We start from the raw sequence: 21521 nt of genomic DNA on the forward strand, positions 1-21521 counted from the left end.
GTCAGATGGTGCAACTCGGTAGCTTGACTGGTGGCTCACTCCTGCTTTTCTCCTCAGGTCACCCAAAGACTCGGGCTTTTATCACACATTCCGGCTCCCATGGCATTTATGAAGGAATATGCAATGGCGTTCCCATGGTGATGATGCCCTTGTTTGGTGATCAGATGGACAATGCAAAGCGCATGGAGACCCGGGGAGCTGGAGTGACCTTGAATGTCCTGGAAATGAGTTCGAAAGATTTAGAAAATGCCCTGAAAGCTGTCATCAATGAAAAAAGGTAAGAGAAAAACTACCCAGGAATACTTGCTACTTGTATTTTGGCCATCGCCTCACAATAACCGTTCAGATGGGAAAACAAATACACCAAGATCTAGTTTATAAGTAAGATGACTTGGGGTTATTACCACCCATTTTATACAAAGGTGCTTTAATTCCTATGGAATTTATCGTAAAAAAAGATTTTAAATATGATTTCCCCTGGTATACTTAAAATTTCAATTTATTTAAAAACAAATGTCAATATAATAGATGTCTGATCTATAAATTCCTGCTAGGAGAGAAATATTCCATTAGAAAAAGCATAGTGTCCAAGATAAAAACAAATCAGGTACTTAAAGGTATGGCTTTTCCCAGCACTGAAACCTGTGAGAAATTTTGTCCATGGGGGTTTAAAAATCTGTGTGTGTGTATGTGTGTGTGTGTGAGAGAGAGAGATGTGCTATGACAGACAAAGGCTTGTGATAAAAGCAAAGTCAAGTTTGTTCAAATGTGGCTCTGAAAACAAATCAATAGGCAACAGCCATCAGATCAAATTATCTCTGCATGAGCTTTATTGTATTGCTGTCAATTGCTACAAGTAATAGGCTGATCAAAACCTTATAGGAAGAAGTTATGGCCAGGAGTGGACTTCATCCAACAGTCAGTTATGTATGTGCACATGCGTGCATATGTGTGTGTGTGTATGTATCTACGAGAGTATCAGGAACCTTTACCCATAGTTTCTTCATTTTGAAGAAGACGTCGGTCAGGAAGACAGATATAAAAAGACTGGAATGTGTTCACACAGGAGGAGACACTACACAGGGGAACAGCCAAGCCTAGACAAGGGAAAATGGGCAAGAAATGATGGTGCTCACATGTGTGTGATGCTTCTGATTAAAAAAGAATTGTCTACATAACCCCAGGGTAAAGTGCCCGCCGTGTTAGTAACAACCTTCGCAGAGCAGTTGATGTGGTTCTCATCCATCATTTCAATTGGCTTCTGGCAGCCCAACTTGTCAGCCTTAGGTCATGCTGCTCACACATCACTACAGTTAAAGCCTGATTTCTTTCCATATGCTGGAAACTCATTCTTGAGGTTCGTATTAGTGACGTAACTTTGACCTTTTGTTCAGTGGTATGGACAACTACTTGTAATCTAAAAGTGACTTGGTAGAAGTTCTCTGGTACATTACTATTAAAAAACAAACAAACACTCATCAGTCAGTTCAAGTTACTAACTTTATTCCTTTCTGACCCATCTCATGTGAATCTCCTTGTTCCCAAAACTCTAAACTGGGACTGCACCTACATAAGGAGAAGTGGAAAAATTTCCAACATCGGGTTATAAAACCAGGCCATAACAGGTGCTTAATAAATACTGAATTAATGAGTGAAAGTCCAAGAAAATCTATTTTGTATGAGACAATTTATATAAATGGAAAATGTTTAACAGAATTCATGGCCAAATATTAATAGTACGTTATAATAATGTATCCACATAAAATAATGGACATGTTTAAGGACTGATATGACCATAATCACTCCTGAATAAGTGTCTTGCTTTTCTGTTTCTTCCCTCTTTTCTTTCCCTTGCCACTTCCTCCTTCTCCTTCTCTTCCTTCTCTTTCTCTTTCCTCTTCTAGTTCATCCATACTAAGGGATGAAGTATCAAACCCATTTTGGATTTGGATATTGACTCAGCTGTTCACACAGTCCAAAATAAACAGGAACCCATTTCTTCCTTAACAGGCTGCATAGACACTCCCTCATGCAAAATTTAGCACTTAGATGGTCTGATGCCTCAGTAGTTGAAAGTCTATCACTGTCTTGGATACAGCACTTTAAAATGTCTTTTACGTTGGCTAGAAAATGGGAAATCATTAACAATTTCTGAGATGACCTGTTCCTTTACTTCTTCATCTTGTTACCAAAAAGTAAGACTAATTTCCTATAAGGATATCACTAAAAAGAGAAGAAGATGAGTAAGAAGCAAGTTTCAAATACCTTAAAATTTTGGCTTCCAGTTTTAAGAGATAAAGAATACTTAGTGTGTGTTTCTGATCACAACAGAAACTCTACCACGTTTGGAAAATCTGGTAGCATTCCTAGCTGGAAGCAAGGATAGAGGGAGGATGGTTCACTACTGCTTGTGTTCCAGGCATTCACATAACTGTCTTTGTGTTCAGCTATAAGGAAAACATCATGCGCCTGTCCAGACTTCACAAGGACCGCCCCATAGAGCCTCTGGACCTGGCTGTGTTCTGGGTGGAGTTTGTGATGAGGCACAAGGGGGCATCCCACCTGCGCCCTGCAGCCCATGACCTCACCTGGTACCAGTACCACTCTCTGGATGTGATTGGCTTCCTCCTGGCGGTCGCGCTGACAGTCATCTTCATCACCTTTAAGGCCTGTGCCTTTGCCTTCCGGAAATGCTTCGGGAAGAAGGAGAGAGCGAAGAAATCTCATAAATCCAAGACACACTGAGAACTGGGTTGGAAACTTTAGAGAAAGGTTAAATTCATGTTATGCTTACTCAAGAACTACTTTCAGAAAATGACGCCCCAGAGTGTTTTGAAAAATAAAAATGATCCAATCCCTAGTCACAAACACAGGTAGAGATATTTGAGTCTCTTTGCTGCTCCCTCCAGTACTTTAATCTGGACTTCATTTGTCATCTTTCAAATGACTTAAGAGAACTGGTAGGTCCTTCCTTCAACCTATGATACTTTTCCTGCTCAGAAATGGGAACTGTTTGGGAGCCGCGTCTTCCTTCCCCTGCCCCCAGGAATGCATCCAGCATCTGTAGACACATTCCCTCACCAATAACAGCTGGTTCTAAATTATGCTTGTGCTTCAGAGATGTCCCTGTGCATCTAAATAAGGAGATGTCTCTTCCTTGTCCTTGATGTGCCATGAATGAATGGTATAGAGTTCTTCTAAGATAGTGTATGGTTTCTGACTTTAGTGGGAAAAGAATGACGTATAAAATTGGTGGGTGATGTGCCTGAGTAGATAATCATTGCTTGTGCCAAACAGATCTGAATTTGGAAGATGCCTAAATTATAGTGACTGGAAAGTATATTTTTTCTGATGTGATAACTAAAAATGCATTAATAAATTTATGTTAATTATATTTGTTAGGTGTTCTCTTCCTGGGTGTTGCATTTATTTATTATTAAACTACATGTTCTAACTACAAAAGTAATACATGATTCTGACAGAAAATTTGAAAAAGGTGTACACATACACGTGAAAGGAAATTAAAGTCACCATTACTCATGTTCCCTGCAAATAACCACACTTATTATTTTGGCAAATATGTGGCGTTATAAAATATTGCACATATACCATATTTGGTATATTGGTACAGTGAAGGAAGAATTTAGAAAACACATTCTTCCTTCACTTTACCCTATTGTGAATGCTCTCTCCAGGTCTTTATGTAATATTTAATTTGTTTTAAGTGGCCAAGGAATATTCTATTGCATGAATATACCAGGATTTATATAACCACAACTTCCAGGTGTATTCACTTTTATTTTCCTTTATAAAAAAGACATCACTAAATGTTCCAGTAGCTAAGTCTTTGTATATACACATCCATGACTGTTTCCATGGGAAAGGCCCTTCCAACAAATCAATGGTTGTTTGTTTTGGCTCCATTCATGTGAGGATTCATGGGCAAGCAGTTTATTTGCAAAGGGAAGGAAACCCTGAAGAGGAGTGGGGAGTAGGGTGTGGAGTGATGACCACCAAGAAGGCAGCTCTCTGTGGGCAGCTGGAGCTGAATCGTGCAGCTTGCCGCTGGCAGCCAGGGCAGAAAACATGGTGGATTGATCCCACGGGAGGCACAAGGCCCGTGGGGTCCCAGCACTTGTCCCTGCTGGTGACTGGCTGCTCCCAGGTGGTATTCATTACCCTGTGCTTCCGGGGTCCACAAGGGCAGGAAAGAGGGCTTTAAAATCCAGAGAGAGCCACGGGAGAGAAATGCAGATGCTGCGTGGGAGATCAGGCCTTGTGCACTAAGATATAAGGACACAGGGATCCGGGTGGGGCATGGTTTGAGATAGTCCCGAACTGTGTCCAGAGAGGTTCGGTCGGTGTTGAGAGAGCCAGGATCTCACCTTCTTCAGTCTAAAGTATCATCTTGAAAACAAGACAGTATCAGTTTGATAGGTAAAAGTGGGATTTTGTTTTAAATTTGCTTTCATTATTATTTCGGAGACAGGCTGGGACCTGGGACTGTTGCTGCAGGGTAGCAAAGCTTGCACTTGGACACGCTTCTTCTCTGAGCAACGAAATACAAAGAAATTGTATGGAACTAAAAATAACTGCCTGCAAGCAGCAGTGGTGGCAAATTCTGGCCCCAAAAGATGCAAAAAAAAAAAAAAAGAAAACAACAACAACAAAAAAAGCACTCTAACTGCCACTTTTGAAGAGCCTGGAGCAAAAAAGAGGGAAAGTGAAGTGAAAGTGTTAGTTGCTCAGTCATGTCGGAGCCAGGCTCCTCTGTCTTTGGAATTCTCGGAACAAGAATACTGGAATGGGTAGCCATTCCCTTCTCCATGGGATCTTCCCAACCCAGGGATCACACCCAGGTCTCCTGCATTGCAGGCAGATTCTTTACCATCTGAGCCGCCACGGAAAGCAGGGGATTGGGAGTAAAAGTAGGTACTGGGAATGCCCCCTACACACAGCACTACCTAAGGGGGAGGCAGGACACCCCTACCCTTGCCCCATATAAGGGATAAGCTATCCCCGCAGCTGGGAGCCAGCAAGGGGAACTGTTGTCTGTTTTCACTCCCCGCCCTGCTGCAGCAGGGACCCCAGTAAAGCCTTGCTTGAGTTTCTTGTCTGGCCTCTAGTCAATTTCTCTTGATTGGGGAAGGCAAAACCCTAGTCAGTAACATTATAATTAAAGGCTAATTTTTTTCCAAGCCTATGAGCCATTTGTATTTCTTTTTTTGGAGAATATCTTCTGTCTGTTCTCATGTGGTATTTATTACCCTTGGACTGCCAGGAGATCCAACCAGTCCATCCTAAAGGAGATCAGTCCTGAATATTCATTGGAAGGACTGATGCTGAAGTTGAAACTCCAGTACTTAGCTTGCTTAAATTCGTGTCCATAGAGTTGGTGATGCCATCCAACCATCTCATCCTCTGTCATCCCCATCTCCTCCCACCTTCCATCTTTCCCAGCATCAGGGTCTTTTCAAATGAGTCAGTTCTTCACATCAGGTGGCCAAAGTATTGGAGCTTCAGCTTCAGCATCAGTCCTTCCAATGAATATTTAGGACTGATTTCCTTTAGGATTGACTGGTTGGATCTCCTTGCAGTCCAGGGGACTCTCCACTTAATGTTCTCTGCTTAATATTATATATTTTTTGAGGAAAAGGGCCAAATCTTCATGAGCTGTGAGCCCAACCTCCATGCACCAGGCTGTGTTGACCCGTTTTTACAGCTTCCTTCTTTAAGCACCACTTGAACCCTTTGATTAGATAGGTTCTGTCCAATGGCAGTGCTAGTTCTTCTTTTTATCAATGAGGCTGTCTCAGCAGATCCATGGCAAGTTCATCCACTCAAAAGTTCTTGCTAGAACACAGGTATGTAAAGTTCCCACTCAGATACACACCTGAGAGAGGCTTTTTGTGAGCGCAGTTGATCCCACCAACAAAAACTATGTTGGGCATGATGGGCCTCGGGAAACTAAACACAAAGTCACGTCTGAGAAGCCAGACAGACCCAGGGCTCATGAGATCCTGGACAGTCAGCGTGGGAGTTCTTAGCTGTGGCACATGGGATCTTAGCGCCCCCACCAGGGACTGAACTGGGTCCCCAGCATTGGGAATGTGGAGTCTTAGCCACTGGGCCACCAAAGAAGTCCCCAAGGAAATGTGGTCTTAACTCCTGAATCCATACAGGCATACATGGCTGGGCCAGGATTTGAAAGCCCATGGTCTTCACCACCAGTTTGCACTGCCTGCTTGAGGAACTACTGTTATTTTTCCTTTATATTCTTTAGAGTATTTATAAATGACTCATATATTCATGTATATTCAATGGAGTAAATATATCTTCCCCTGAAAAAGAGAATGGCTACCCACTCCAGGATTCTTGTCTGGAGAATCCCATGAGCAAAGGAGCCTGGTGGGTTCCAGGGTTTCGCCAAGTTGGACAAGACTGAATGACTAACACAAGTAAATAACAGTTAAGCTTTGGGGGGCCAGCATTGGGAATTCTAGTTAAATTGTACTGAATTTTTTTCCCCCTAGAGGAAAGAATGGCACATTTTTCAGAATGGAAGAGACAAATAATTTCATGTCATAAGAACTCTAAGTTGAAAATCTATTGCTGAGTTATTTCGGAGTATTCCGTCTTTGCACTAACTGATTTTTGTGTATTTCTTAATTCTCAAGAACATGCTAGAACTCGCTTCACTTATCTGCCCTTCAAAGCAAATTTCAATGAAATTGGTTCCATTGACATAACTCTGGACTTTTGGAAATTATTTGAATAAAGTTGCTCAATTAAAAATTTTAACTTTATCCTTTATAGGCCTATATTTCTCATATTTTTTTTGTTAAATTTAGGCATGACCAGAAATCCTCCTTTACATTTCCTATTTCCTTAGAGAAGTTGTTTGCTCTGAAACCTAGGTTTAAGCCCTAGAATGGAAGTACAGCTGCTTAGTCTTCTAAATTGAGACCAGCAGGACTTGGCATCTTCCATATTTGTTATTGTTATTCAGTCTCTAAGTCATGCCCAGCTCTTTGCAACCCAATAGACTGCAGCAGGCCAGCCTCCCCTGTCCTCCACTGTCTCCCAGTGAAAGTTGCTCAGTGGTGTCCAGCTCTTTGTGACGCATGGACTATAGAGTCCATGGAATTCTCCAGGCCAGAATACTGTCTCCCAGAGTTTGCTCAAATTCATATCCATTGAGTCAGTGATGCTATCTAACCATCTCATCCTCTGCCACCCTTTTCTCTTGCCTTCATTCTTTCTCCAGCATCAAGGTGTTTGCAATGAGTCGGCTCTTTGCATCAGGTGGCCAAAGTAATGGAGCTTCAGCTTCAGCATCAGACCTTCCAATATTAGGAGGTAGTAAATTCAATCACGGTTCAACTCACCCATAAAAGTAATTCCAAACAGCTTAATATTTTTAGAAGAAAACATAAATAGTTCTGTGATGGTCCCAAAACACCTGCAGCCACTTAACACCTGTGACATCGCATGATTTTTATTGGAGTTGTTTATAATAGAGTATCACAGTGACTTTTTTTAAAAAACTTGTATACCCTTTAATTTTGTTTACTTTTTGGATACTCATAGCATTTAAAAAATTTTAATAAATTCAAATATCCCTTTAAAAATATTTATGTATTTATTTGGCTGCACCTGTTCTTAGTTGCAGCATGTGTGATCTTCAGTCTTCATTGTGGTTTGTAAGATCTAGTCCCCTGACCCCAGCCCCCTGCATCAGGAGCACAGAGTCTTAGCCGCTGGACTACCAGGGATGTCCCAACACTTAAAATTTTTAATTCTTGTTTTGATCTTTTTCAGTTGTAAAGACAGTTTCTCATCTAGGTCATCATAAGATACAGACGGTTAAAATTTACTTATTTTTAATTGGAGGATAATTGCTTTACAATGCTGTGCTGTTTTCTGCCTTATATTAACATGAAATCAGCCATAGGTATATGTATGTCCCCTCCCTCTTGAACCTACCTTCCACCACCTACCCTTTCCCGCCCCCTCTAGGTTGTCACAGAATGTTGGATTTGAGCTCCCCACATCATACAACAGATTGTCACTGGCTGTCTAATTTTACACATGTATGTGTTTCAATGCTGCTCTCTCAGTTCATCCCACCCACTCCTTCCCTCTGTGTCCACAAGTCTGTCCTCTCTGTTTGCATCTCCACTGCTGCCCTGCAGACAAGTTCATAAGTACCATCTTTCTAGGGTCCATATACATGTGTTAATATGTGATATTTGTCTTTCTCTTTTGACTGACTTCACACTGTATAACAGGCTCTAAGTTCATCCACCTCATTAGAACCGACTCAAATGCATTCCTTTCTGTAGCTGAGTAATATTCCATCGTGTATACGTACCATGGCTTCTTCATCCATTCATCTGTCAATGGACATCTACATTGCTTCCACGTCCTAGATATTGTAAACAGCGCTGCAGTGAACATTGGGGTACATGTGTCCTTTTCAGTTATGGTTTCCTCAGCGTATATGCCCAGTAGTGGGGTTGTTGGGTCATATGATAGTTTTATTCCTAGTATTTTAAGCATCTCCATACTGTTCTCCATAGTGACTATATCAAGTTGCATTTCCACTAACGGTGCAGGAGGGTTCCCTTTTTTCCACACCCTCTCCAGCATTTATTGTTTGTAGATTTTTTTGATGATGGCCATTCTGACCTGTGTGTGGTGATACTTCATTGTAGTTTTGATTTGCATTTCTCTAATAATGAGCGATGTTGAGCCTCTTTTCACGTGTTTATCAGTCATCAATGGGTCTTCTTTGGAGAAATGTCTGTTTAGGTCTTCTGTCCACTTTTTGATTGAGTTGTTTTTCTGGTATTGAGCTGAAGGAACTGCTTATATATTTTGGAGATTAATCATTCGTCAGTTGTTTAGTTTGCTATTATTTTCTCCCATTCTGAGGGTTGTTTTTTCATCTTGTTTATAGTTTCCTTCGTTGTGCAAAAGCTTTTTAGTTTACTTAGTGGACAGTAACTTTTAAATAAAATATTGCAAATATTCACAATACAGTGACAAAACCCATGTACCAACATCCTGAGTAAATGGTTGTTAATACGTTGCTGTGTGTAGTGGTTTTTTAAGTTGATTAAAGTTGCACCCCTTTCCTTCCCATCCCCCTGCCCGAGGTGACCCTCTTCCTGTATGGATGTTCCCTTTCCGCCCACAGCTTTACACTGCAACGTCACCTGAGTGTTTTAGCCAGCTCTGCTGCCATAACAAAACACCAGAGACCGGGTACTTACACAACAGAACTTTGCTTCTGGAGACGAAGGCTGAGATCCAGGAATCAGCACAGCTGGGCTCTGGGAGGACCCACTCCCTGGTCTGCAGCTGCCTACCTTCTCGTGCCACGTGAAGAGAGAAGGAGCTACCTCGTGTCTTTTATAAAGGGCACCAATCTTATCATGGGGGCCCCACCCTCATGACCTCATTCAAGCCCAGTCACTTTCCAAACCATCCTCCTACTGGCTTTTCCAGCATCCTCTTGTGACACTGTTTTTTTAATTTGCAGTATTACTGATTTGGGCATATTCTCTTTGCCAATCTGCTTATATGAACCAACCTAGTTTTATATAAATTGCAAGTAACTTCTTGCATTTGTGACTTAACTTTATAATATTTTATTGTACAGAAGATAAATGTACTTTTAATTTTTATGTTGATATGTTGTATTTTCATTTTTATTCAAGAAATTTTCTTTTTTTTATTGCACTGCATAGCATGAGGCTCTTAGTTCCCCAACCAGGGACAGAACCTGAGCTCCCTGCAGTGGAAGCTTGGAATTTTAATCAGTGGACCACCAAGGAAGTCCTAGAAGATATATTCTAACCTAGAAAGTTAATTCTTTATTTTTAACTGGTTTCTCTTATTACTTTCAAAGGACATCCTACCCTACTCTCAGGATCAAAATGACTATATTGTCTTAAATTTTTGCTTTCTGAGTTTAGGTCTATAAACCGTCTTGAAATGTTTTCACAGGCATGAATGGAATTGATCAGAGACCTGACTGTGTAATCGTACGGCTTCCCCTAGGACCTATACCGAAGGGCACCTTCCTTTCCGGCTGTGTCAGTGGGACTTGAGTCTTCCAGCAGCCACCATCTTCATCACTTGGCAGGAAATAGCTTCACTGTCTATTCCGTGGGCACCACCAAGAGTGTGAGACCAGCCTGCCGGGAAGCCTGCGGTGCAGGTTGGCTTTCTGGACTGCTTTGGAATCCTCCCATGCGTGGGCCCAGGGTGGTGACCACCTTGGGCTGTTACAGTGGGGCTGGTTTGGGGATTTCACCTTCATCTGCTCTGGGGACAAGCCGAGACTGTCCTGCTGGCAGCATGAGTGTAGAAGAGTTTCCCTGCCTTCTCCCCCTGCCTGTTTCTTGGACTGGAAGGTACTTCCTCCCTTTGACCCTTCATGGGTTCTGCTCCAGGCCTCGCTGCGTCCCTCCCCATCCTGGCCCAGTGGACCCTGATGGGAAAGAGACGAGGGTGGATGGCGTGCTGTCACTTCCGCCCAGAGGCCCCCCTGAGTCACACCCTGGGCACGGGCACCAGCACGGCCCTCCCTGGTGGCCGCCCTCCCTCACCCCGGGTGCATCGTGGTCGCTGGGAGATGACTCCTTTCCCTTTAAGAGCGGGGTTCCTGGAAGCAGGGCTGGACAGCAGCTGGGCTCCCCTGGCCGCCCCAGCACAGAGCCTGGCAGTGGACACAGCATCCACGTGAGAGGAACTGAAATGCAGTGAAGACACAAAGGGGACCGCAGATTCCCTGGCCTCACACATGCGCACACACACACACTCACACACACACGCTCACACACACATGCATGCTCACACACATGCATACACACACACACACCTAACACACATGCTCACACACACGCACACACGCTCACACACACATGCACGCTCACACACACATGCACAAATGCGTGCACACAAGCGCACACATGCACACGCACACTCACGCACAGACACGCATGTGTGCACACACACGTGCGCACACGCACATGCACATGCACACACACTCAGGGGACACAGGACTGAAATCCCTGCTAGGACTGAAATTTCCTTTCACCCCACTGTCTCAGCTCTGGGGCGTCATCTCCTTGCAGTTAGGAATCTGCTCTCCAAATAGCAAGGGAGGTTTATTTCAAGGGGAGGAAAGAAAGGGGCACTGATTATCTAAGTACAATACTTTTTCTTACAAACGGAATTAAAAGTGGTTCGTGGTGCTGCAGTGGGGCTTGGCCCCCAGGAGAAAGGCAGGTACGTTTTGTGCTTGGACCACCTAGGCGATTCCTTCAGGTGAAGCCAAAAGCCGCTGCTGACTGCAGGTATCCAAGATGTTGAGAGTCTCCAGGGCTGCCCTCCAAACCCCAGGATCTGAGTCCAGCTGTAGCTCCTGGAGAGCTGAGAGTGAGCGTGCGAGGAGGAGGATGGGGACCCCTGAAGCCAGGCCCTCGTCCTCCACCCGCCCTGGGCAATGCTGATGAGAGCTGATTGTGGGGCGAGGGGCTCATGGGGCTTTGAACTTCATCCCCACCCCGAGTGTGAATTCGGAAGATGGCAGGTCAGTCGTGTGTCCACACGCATCTCCCATTCCTGGGGACTTCCGTCCCTTCAACAGGGACAGGATGATGACCCCCAGGCCCCAACTGCTGTGTGGACCCACTGGAGGCATCGATGTGTATGACCGGGAGCAAGCAGGGGGCACAGGGAACCATCAGAGCTGTCTTCCTAGAAAGCCCCCCGCAGCTTCATCCCCTCTCTGGGCCCTGGCCATCCCCACCCCCCATCCCAAATACAACCAGGGTCAGCTGACTCTCCCCTCGGGTGGTTTCACTAAGCTCCCAAATGAGAGGAGTGGACTCATTTTTGACTCACACTTGCATCTCCACTACTTACAATTCCGTAATGCTGGAAAATCCAGCTTTTTCAAGTAATGCGCAGACATCTGCTTCATAATAATTCCTAAAAGGATAGTCAGAAATGCCCATCGTATGAATATTAGGACAGCAAGAGATTTGGTTTCACCTGATGAGAGTTTCTGTTAAGGGTTTAGTTCAGGACGTCTAGCTCAGCATCGGGCAGGTATGAAGTGCCATGGGACACACAGGGTGGGCTCCTGCCTGCCCCTGAGTCCCAACCCCTGTCCCCACTCCAGACCTGGGTCTGACCAGATGGTCTTCAAGGTCCCTCCTGCATCAGGAGACCTGCCGGCTCACCTGCCAAGTTACATGCAGCGATTCTGATCCTTGACAAGTTGCTTTTAACATAGGTCATTGTTTCTAGCAAGAAGTTGTAGAGAACGGCAGGCTTTTTCTGAGTCTGCAAAAACAAGTGACACCCAGCGCCATGGAAGAGGAGGTCATGCAGACTGGCTGCTCACAGACAGCGCTCATCTGCTCACAGATGCCCGTCTGTCTGATGCTAGAGGGTCTGCCCAGAGAGGGCAAGTGCTCATATCAAAGCCACACAGCAGATTAGCAGATGGGCAACTTCAGGACCTTCAGGTTTCTGTTACTCTTCTCTTTTGGTCACTATGTCTTGTCCGACTCTGTGACCCCATGGACTGCAGCATGCCAGGCTTCCCTGTCCTTCACTATCTCCCAGAGTCTGCTCAAACTCAAGTCCAAGGATTCAATGATGCAATCCAACCAACGTGGCTAGTCTGAATTAAGTGTAATGTGCCTCCTGGATACTGAAGAGATTATCCCAAAGAGGTAAACTATTACATTAATAATTCTCTATTGATTGCCTGTTGAAATGGCAATGATTTGGAACTACTGGGTTAAATAAAACCTATTATTAAATTTGGTTTCACCTCTTTACTTTCTTCAACAGAAATCTTAAAGATGGGTGTGTGGTTTGCATTCTCTTTCTGTTGGACTGAGCTGGTCCCAACACCTCCTGTCTCGCAGGATCACAGGATGAAGCCCCAAGCCCCCGGGGCCGTCCCCTGCCTCGGCCTCCTCACCAGGACGGAGCACAGGGTCATCTGGAAACCGGCCATCTCCTTGGGGGCGGTGGCGTCACTGTGGTCCGCAGAGCTCTCCAGGGCCCTCCAGCCCCAGAAGTGCACGCACTGAAAGAGGGTGGCCACACAGGCCTGGAGGACGCAGGACAGGAAGGCAGGAGAGGCGTCAGGCGGGCCTGGGGTTCACCGAGGGGCGGGGTGGGCGGGGCTGGCACCCCACAGTAAGCGAGAGGGCAGCCCCCCAAAGGCCTCAGGAAGCCAAAGCAGGGTGGTTGATGAGCCCCAGGGGGCTGCCTAGGACCCAAGCCCTCCTGGCCCGTGAGACACCTTGGGCACGTTTACTGAGAAGCCGCACGGGTGCAGATGCAGCCCCACGGCCCCCTTAGCCACTGGCCAGCACTGGGTGCCCTCAGCAGCCCTGCCAGGACCTACCCCTCCAGGAGCCTGGGGTGTGGGGGCCTGCCTGCAACCCCCCATCCCCTCTCCCCAGCTCTCCCTGTCCCCGTCCCCTGCAGTAACCAGGCCCCCTGGTCGTGGCCTCTGCTGGGGTTGGGTCACAGGAAGGTACTGGAATGGAGGGCAGGGAAGGGGGTTGGGGTGTCTGCTCCCCCAGGAGCAGGAGGGGCAACAGCACCCATGGGGGCCCCGTGCCGTGCTGGCCTCTCCTCTTTGTGGCTCCTTCATTAAAGCCTCTCATCCCCTTGTGGGGTAGGCCGTCACTTTCTTCCTGGAAGCCCTGCCTCCAGGCGAGTTGCTGATAAAACGTGAAAGGACTGTGAACTTTTGATAGAAGGCAGTGAGGATAAGGAAAGTGTTAATCACTTCAGTCCTGTCTGACTCTTGGAGACCCCATGGACTGTAGCCCGCCAGGCCCCTCTGTCCATGGGATTCTCCAGTCAAGAATACTAGAGTGGGTAGCCATTCCCTTATCCAGGGGAGCTTCTCAATCCAGGGATCAAACATGAGTCTCCTGCATTGAAGGCAGATTCTTTACTGTCTGAGCCATGAGGGAAGCCTTTGACTGTGTGGATCACAACAAAACAAGAAAAAATTCTTAAAGAGATGGGAATACCAGACCACCTTACCTGTCTCCTGAGAAACTTGTATGCAGATCAAGAAGCAACAGAACCAGATATTGAACAACAGACTGGTTCAAAATTGGGAAAGGAGTGCATCAAGGCTGTATACTGTCACCCTGTTAAATAACTTATATGCAGAGTACATCATGTGGAATGCTGGGCTGGATGAATCACAAGCTGGAATCAAGATTGCCAGGAGAAATATCAACCACCTCAGATATGCAGATGATATCACTCTATGGGCAGAAAGCGAAGAGGAACTTAAGAGCCACGCGATGAGGGTGAAAGAAGAGAGTGAAAAACCTGTCTTAAAACTTAGCATTCAAAAAACTAAGATCATGGCATCTGTTCCCACCACTTGATGGCAAATAGATGGGGGAAAAGTAGAAACAGTGACAGACTTTATTTTCTTGAGCTCCAAAATCACTGCGGATGATAACTGCAGCCATGAAATTAAAAGACGCCTACTCCTTGGAAGAAAAGCTATGACAAACATAAATAGCATATTAAGAAGCAGAGACAAATCGCTTTGCCAACAAAGGTCTGTATAATCAAAACTAAGGTTTTTCCAGTGGTCTTGTATGAATGGGAAAGTTGGGCCATAAAGAAGGCTGAGTGAAGAAGAATTGATGCTTTCAAAGTGTGGTGCTGGGGAAGACTCTTGACTGTCCCTTGGACTGCAAGATCAAACCAATCCTAAAGGAGGAACAACCCTGAATATTCATTGGAAGGACTGATGCTGAGGCTGAAGCTCCAGTATTTTGGCCACCTGATGTGAAGAGCCAACTCATTGGAAAAGACTCTGATGCCAGGAAAGACTGAGGACAGGAGGAGAGGGGGGTGACAGAGGATGAGATGGTTGGATGGCAGCATTGACTCAATGGATGTGAGTCTGAGCAACCTCTGGGAGACAGTGAAGGCTAGGGAAGCCTGGCGTGCTGCAGTCCATGGGGTCACAGCGTCGGACACGACATAGTGACAGAAAGACAGAAGAAAGGGCGGCTGGTGACGGCATCTGGGGAAGAAGGAAAGTACGCCGTGTTTCCCCTCACAGAGCCAAGACTCCTCAATCAGCCAGTTTGCAGGTTATCTTGACTGGTCCCTTTCTCAGCCTGGTGGGAGGAACCAGCAGATGGTGGCCTCTGGGGTCCGGGGAAGACTGAGGGCGGCGGGGGACACCCCAGGAGCTGGGGCAGCAGCCTCGAAGCACATGTTCCTTGTGGGGACAGCGGGCCCTGGGCGTTGCCCACAGAGCCCAGGTGTATCTGACCTGGGCGGCATCGGAGCAGGGGTCCTGGCAATGCAGCATGAGGGGCACCCAGGCTTTCTTCACTTCCTGCTTGAAGAAATGCTTCTTGGAAATCCTGACCACCTGTGCCAGCTTCCCGAAGAGGATGAAGGCTTTTAAACGCAGCAGCTCACTCTCCTGCAGCCAAGACGGACAAGCTATTTCTGAAACATGGGACTCGAGGAACCCAACAAAGCCCCAGCCATTCGCCGTGTACCTCCTTAAACACCTTGGTGCCTGCAAAGCCTTCTGGATCATTCCATCAGGATGGAGTGTGTCCTGCAGGGTTCGGGGGACTGGGCAGTATTCTGGTGTTTGTGACCTTCTCTTGCCTAGATGGGGGCTGTGCTGGATCTGATTGCCTACTACCCCAACCTAGCAGAGTTTCCACCCCACATATCACAGATGTCCATATAGCATTTGTGCCTGGGAGGAATTAGAGTCAGGGGAGGAGGGTCCCATGGGCCCTAAAACAAGATTTTTTTTGTTAACCAGCCCCCGTGATCAGCCAATGGATACATCAGTACCCAAGTCGGAACTGCACCCCTTTTCATTCCAGGGCACCTCTCTTCTTTAGGGGATGGACAGTGGCCACCTGTCTACTGAGCAGCTATTCGTGGGGACCCCCGTGAGGGCCAGGGCCGAGCAAGGCGCCAGTGTGGACTCACGTTGTCAAAGAAGGCTCTGCACTGCTCGGAGATGGCGTTGAAGGCGGATCCCAGGTCCCCTTCCCGCAGCTTGACCAAGACCTTGGCCAGGACCTCCAGGCCCTCGGAGGTCACGCTGGTGCTCACGCTGGGGCCCTGCAGGGAACTCAGGCACTTCTCCAGTAAGAGCTTCCGGTACTGCCTTACCTGGGGGGCACGGGGCCGTCAGCCCCCGCCTGGCTGCCCGGGACATGCCGCCATGGGCCCCCACCCCCGGCCCCCGCCCCGGCCCCCGCGGACCTTCCTGGGGGCGCCGAGGGCCATGTTGCCGAGGGCGCGCAGGGAGAGCACCCTCAGGACCTCGTCCTCCTGCTCCGCGCCCTTCTCCAGCATCAGCACCGCCCGCTTCAGCAGCTTCTTCTGGTGCAGGATCGGGTCACTCATGACCTGGAAAGGAGAACTGTTCAGTCACCCCCGAGAGAGGCTCTCGTTCCTCAGCCTCAAAACGGGACGGGTGATGCGACTCGATGCCCAGAGCGGCGTCCCTGGGAACAGGAGAGGATTCACAGCTCCACCTCCCAGGATGGGCTCTGGGCTCCTCTGTCGCCATCTGTGGGTCCCTGGCAAGTCCCTCGACCCCTCTGAACCTCAGCTTCCTCACCTATAAAAAGGGCGACGGCAGTACCTGCCTCATGGAGTCGCTGTGAGGCTCCGATGCGGAAATACGTGGGGAAATCCTAGCTGAGTGTTATCGGTAGGAACACACCTGTTTGTCATCGGTTCCTTCCCTTAACGTGATGGGAGCAGCCATGGTGTGCAAGAGCCACGCCCACTGAGTCAGAGCAGAAATGCACAAGATGCACGGATTCCACTCCCCTGGGCCTCCTGGGGTCACTCCTGGGCTTGCTCCCAAAATGCTGGGCCTTTGGGACCACGGGGAGCCCTGTGGCATGCCTGGGTGCACGTGTGTTTTATAAACCTTGGTGGTGGTGGTTTTGCCGCTAAGTCATGTCCAACTCTTGCAACACCATGGACTGTAGCCCGCCAGGCTCCTCTGTCCATGGGATTCTCCAGGCAAGAATACTGGAGTGGGTTGCCATGCCCTCCTGCAGGGGATCTACCCGACCCAGGAATCGAACCCGGGTCTCCTGCAGTGCAGGTGGATTCTTTACCGACTGTGCTACAAGGGAAGCCCCATTATAAACCTTAAGAAAACTAAATACCCAGTGGGTGACCCCGGAATGGAAAACTGATTCTTAAGCTTTCTATAGAACAAGTCTGCCAGCCCCGCCCTAGGGCGAAGATTGGTTCCCATGACACCCTGGGTGTCAGACAGCCATCAAGATTTCCCCCAAAAGTTTTCTGGCCAATTTCCTCAGGACCCCATAAGGAAGGGTAGCTGGGCATCAGCAGCTCTGATTCCCCTTCCGGGCCTTCCTGCCTGGCTCAGCCTGGCTCGCCTCTCAAGAGCCCTCTGCCCGGCCTTCCCAGGAAAGCCCTCCTCTGGCCCTGGGTTGCTGGCGCTCATCACATCACGCAGCCCTTGGCGGCTGTACTACAGGGCACAGGACCGGTCTCAACTGCTTCCCCTCGGTGCTCGCCTTGGATCATGCGCTTGATGAATGAATAGAGGCGGGCATGAGGGATGTTCACCTGTCCCTCCAACCCCGGGCTCAGAGCCTGCGTGCCTGCCCTGAGATGAGCCCCCAGAACAGCCCCCACCACATCCTGCCCGCCCCCCGCCCAGCCCCCTGCCCAGCAGCCCCCCCCACATCTCACCCGTGCCCCCGCCCCCGTCCAGGCCCCCCAGCCCCCAGCCCAGCCCCCACCATGGCCTCACTTCCACGCAGACCGCCGTGCTGCTGATGCGGCAGCTCAGGGCCTCCGAGGCCATGCCCCTGAGTGCCAGCTCCGACAGCCTCTGCCGGTAGTAGCCGTCGGGGCTCCGCACGCACAGCCTGAGGGACGGCACCACGAAAGGGGCTTCTCAGCTCCTGCCCAGCACAGCCGCTCTGCAGCAGGGTGCCCGGGGTGGGGCTCCCAGGTCAGGGAGTCACTGAAGTACGGACCCTCCACTTGCTCTTTATAAAAAGTGAAAGTGCAAGTCGTGTCCGACTCTGCCTGCCCGCTTCTCTGTCCACGGAATTCTCCAGGCAAGAAGACTGGAGTGGGGAGCTGCTCCCTTCTCTAGGGGAGTCTTCCCAACCCAGGCATTGAACCCAGGTCTCCCTTTTATAAAAAGGGGACCAGAATGAGGGTCTAGACCCAGGAAGGAACTCCTGGTCCTGCTGTCCTGGCCTGGCTCGGAAGCCCTTTGTGACCCTGGGCACACCCCATCCACCTGGGACCTTGCTTTCTTGCCTTGGAGCAGGAGGGGCTGGAAGAAAAGATTTCCTTTGCCCTGCACCCTCCTGCCACTCAAGAGTCTGGGATGCGGGTCAACATGGCAGTTCGCCCCCCTGCCCTCCCCCGCCCCCCACATACACCTGGAGTGAGGCATTCAGCCACGAGGCCCAGACCTTCCAGCCAGACGATGGAGCCCCGGGGAGCCGGGCACCCACCTGGCCAGCTGGCTGACTCCCTGCAGGAATGTCGAGCTGCTCTCCAGAAGCGTCCACACGCCCTGCTCCTCCAGGGTGCAAAGCAGAGACTCACTGTTGAGTCTCCTGAACAAGAGCTGCATGGATCTGATCGTTACCCTGGAAGAAGGTGGGCCCGTGTGAGGGTAAGGCTGCCCTACTGGGAGCACCCACCCTGCCTTCGATAGGCTCTTAGGTAAGCTCCGCACCCAGGCCCGTGAAGGGGCACCCAGCACAGGCAGGGAGACTTGCTCAGGGCCTAAGAGTAGCCATGGGAGACAGTGGGTCTGCAAACTCTGAAAGCCACACAGTGCTGGACCCACACAAGGGAAGGTCATAAGCTAGGCTTCCAGAAATTTCTCCTCCCCACCAGGAAGGGAAAACGAGGACCTATCAGTAGAGGTGATACTTGTAGTTCAGTGACTTCTTTTTTTTTTAAGAACATTTATTTATTTGGCTGTACAGGGTCTTACAATAGAGAATCTGCCTGCAATGTGGGAGACCTGGGTTCAAGCCCTGGGTTGGGAAGATCCCCTGGAGAAGGGGATGGCTAACCACTCCAGTATTCTTGCCTGGAGAATCCCATGGACAGAGGAGTGTGGTGGGCTAAATACAGTCCATGGGGTCACAAAGAGTTGGTCACTACTGAGCAATGAACACTTTCATTTTCACGGGATCTTAGTTTTGGCACGTGGGATCTAGTTCCCTGACTGGGGATTGAACCTGAGCCCTCTACATTAGGACCTCAGAGTCTTAGCCACCGGACCACCAGGCAAGTCCCCAGTTGAGTGGCTGCATCCAGCCCAGGCCCACAGCCTCACCACACCGCACCTTCCCACCGTCGAGCGCACCTCTGCAGGTTGACCTCCTCGGGGAGGGTCCCCGTGTGGATGAGTCTCCATGTCTTCAGGACGGGCGACACGGCCTCCTGGCCCTGGCTGCCACCCAGCTGCAGGAGGAGCGTGTAGACGAGGTCTGGGAAGAGATCCAGGAGCCTGTTGTCCCAGTCCATCCTCTCGACGAGCAGGTGGATGGTGCACAGGGTCTGCAGAGAGGACAGCCAGAGGTGGCAGGGCTCTCACTGAGCCCCCAAGGCGGGCCCGCCCCCCGCCTCACCATCAGAGGGTCCACCGCGGCCAGGCGCCAGATGTCGGCCTTGGAGGCGGCGTTGGCCTTGGGCGTGAACCTCGCCTGCAGCCGGCCCATCAGCGCGTGGAGCATCGTCCGGGCAAAGGGCACATTCTCGGCCACAGCCAGCCACACCTCCGTCAGGTGGCTAGCCAGAGACAGGGGACGAGGACTGTGGGTTTGGGGTCATGTGCCCTGGCAAGTCAGAGACCCCTGGGGACCCCTGGGCAGCCCCCGCAGCAGGGCCTGGACCCTGGAGGTAGGGTCTCAGGGAGGCGGGTGAGCCACTAAGGCTGCACAGCCAGAGGCCGGGTCCTGCCCTGCACTCTGCCCACTGCTGTGGTCCCCCCGAGGTCCAGGGAAGCCCCGGCGCTCTCTCTCTCTCCCTCTCCCTCTCTCTCTCGGAAGGCCTAGCTTTGCTGCTAGGGGACCCAGGAGTCCCCAACAGGCCGACTGTGTGATGTGATGACTTCATGGGCACGTCCGGTCATAGCCCCCCAGTGCCCAGGTGTGTCAGGCCAGTGCCAGGCAGCTTGCTGATACCTATCACTTCCTCCTCCCAACACGTCTATGTGGAAGGAGCCTTCGTCTCCATTTCCACAGAAGAGGAAATGCCGCCTGAGGAGGTCAGGGAAGCTGCCAAACTACAGCTTGGAGCGGCCTTCCTGACCCCAAGTCCAGGCCCGCAGCCCTGCTGAGAAGGGGGGGACAGTGACTTAATGAGCCTCTGCACACACACAGGTACAGGTGGGTGGGGCCTGGTGGGCGCTGAAGGGCTAAAGCCATGAATCCATCAGGATCAGCCTGCCTATTCGAATCCACAAATCCAAACGCGTAAGTGCAGATAAGTGAGTTTTGTCGAGGATGGGGAAAATGTGACGGGCCCGATGGCAGGAACTGAATAGAAGCGGGGGCACAGTACGCTCGTTAAGATCAACTCAGAAAGAAGCCACAGGAGTGCAGGAAACCAGGACATGGGGACCTCAGTCCTCTAACTCAAGAAACAGCTGCGTGAGTTCGAAGGCGGCCCTGGGCTCCAGGAGAGAACACAGAGGGGCTGACACCTTGACACATCAGAGACCCTAAGCCAAAGCCCTGGCTTGGCCACGCCCAAGCTCCTGACCACAGAAACCAGATGATAACCAGTTGTTGTTCCAAGTTTCCAAGCTGGAGGCAATTTGTTATGCAGGAATAGCTAACTAATACAGTGAAAGCCTGCCTGCCAGAGGCCCCAGCCCAGCACTGCTCTGAGAGGGGTAACTCTCGTTAAAGTGCACCACCTGCACGGCAATGCCCTCCTACCTGGACCCGGGGAAGGGTTGCCCTTCAGAGGAGCAGCACGTGGGGCCAGGCCTGCGTCTCACGTGTTTGATACCTGTGCTCGAAACTCTCTTTTTGTCTGCTCCCAGCATCTGCCAGGTCTCTCTCTACCAAGCCTCAAGGCTGCCCTTCACTCCTTGGTCTCTTTTCTGCTCTGGGGACACCTTTCCCCCTCTTTCTGGGCCCTCCCCAGTATATACCAGTTCAATCCCAGCACAGTCACTCCTCAAACTGGTGACTCCACCAGCTGCCTGCCCGATGCCGTGACACAGACAAGGGGGCTGGGCGCAGTTCAAGATAACACGAAGAGGAAGGCTTGCCCTGCTTCCCTGTGAGGCCACCTGAGAGCCTGGGGGCTGTCATTTCACCCCTTGGGCACCTGGGTCACTTCCCTCTCAGGGCCCCATTTGGAAAGCGGGAAGGGCAGAGTGGAGCTTCTCCAGAGGCCTGCTCGGGCCCTGGGGACCA

At 49.7% G+C, this 21521-nt stretch overlaps 2 protein-coding genes across 8 annotated transcripts in view; one reads left to right on the plus strand and one right to left on the minus strand.

The window, feature by feature from the left end:
• Positions 1 to 3394, plus strand: part of LOC122437277 (UDP-glucuronosyltransferase 1A1-like) — a 141252-nt gene extending 137858 nt beyond the window's left edge. For all 7 annotated transcript variants that reach the window (XM_043462039.1, XM_043462041.1, XM_043462038.1 and 4 more), the window contains exons 4-5: positions 58 to 277; positions 2448 to 3394. In XM_043462039.1, the coding sequence (XP_043317974.1) occupies positions 58 to 277; positions 2448 to 2745 (518 nt within the window). In that variant the 3' untranslated portion in view covers positions 2746 to 3394. The remainder of the gene's footprint in view (positions 1 to 57; positions 278 to 2447) is intronic.
• A 7860-nt stretch (positions 3395 to 11254) lies between these two features.
• MROH2A (maestro heat like repeat family member 2A) overlaps positions 11255 to 21521 on the minus strand; it is a 55483-nt gene continuing 45216 nt past the window's right edge. Inside the window, exons 32-42 of the mRNA XM_043448104.1 lie at positions 19722 to 19881; positions 19457 to 19650; positions 18588 to 18725; positions 17867 to 17984; positions 16327 to 16473; positions 16048 to 16233; positions 15362 to 15517; positions 13013 to 13144; positions 12261 to 12363; positions 11941 to 12006; positions 11255 to 11445 (exon numbers count right to left, since the gene is read on the minus strand). Coding sequence (XP_043304039.1) covers positions 11324 to 11445; positions 11941 to 12006; positions 12261 to 12363; positions 13013 to 13144; positions 15362 to 15517; positions 16048 to 16233; positions 16327 to 16473; positions 17867 to 17984; positions 18588 to 18725; positions 19457 to 19650; positions 19722 to 19881 — 1522 coding nt within the window. The 3' untranslated portion in view covers positions 11255 to 11323. The remainder of the gene's footprint in view (positions 11446 to 11940; positions 12007 to 12260; positions 12364 to 13012; positions 13145 to 15361; positions 15518 to 16047; positions 16234 to 16326; positions 16474 to 17866; positions 17985 to 18587; positions 18726 to 19456; positions 19651 to 19721; positions 19882 to 21521) is intronic.

Source organism: Cervus canadensis, chromosome 2, assembly GCF_019320065.1.
Source record: "Cervus canadensis isolate Bull #8, Minnesota chromosome 2, ASM1932006v1, whole genome shotgun sequence".
NCBI classification, from domain to species: Eukaryota; Metazoa; Chordata; class Mammalia; order Artiodactyla; family Cervidae; genus Cervus; species Cervus canadensis.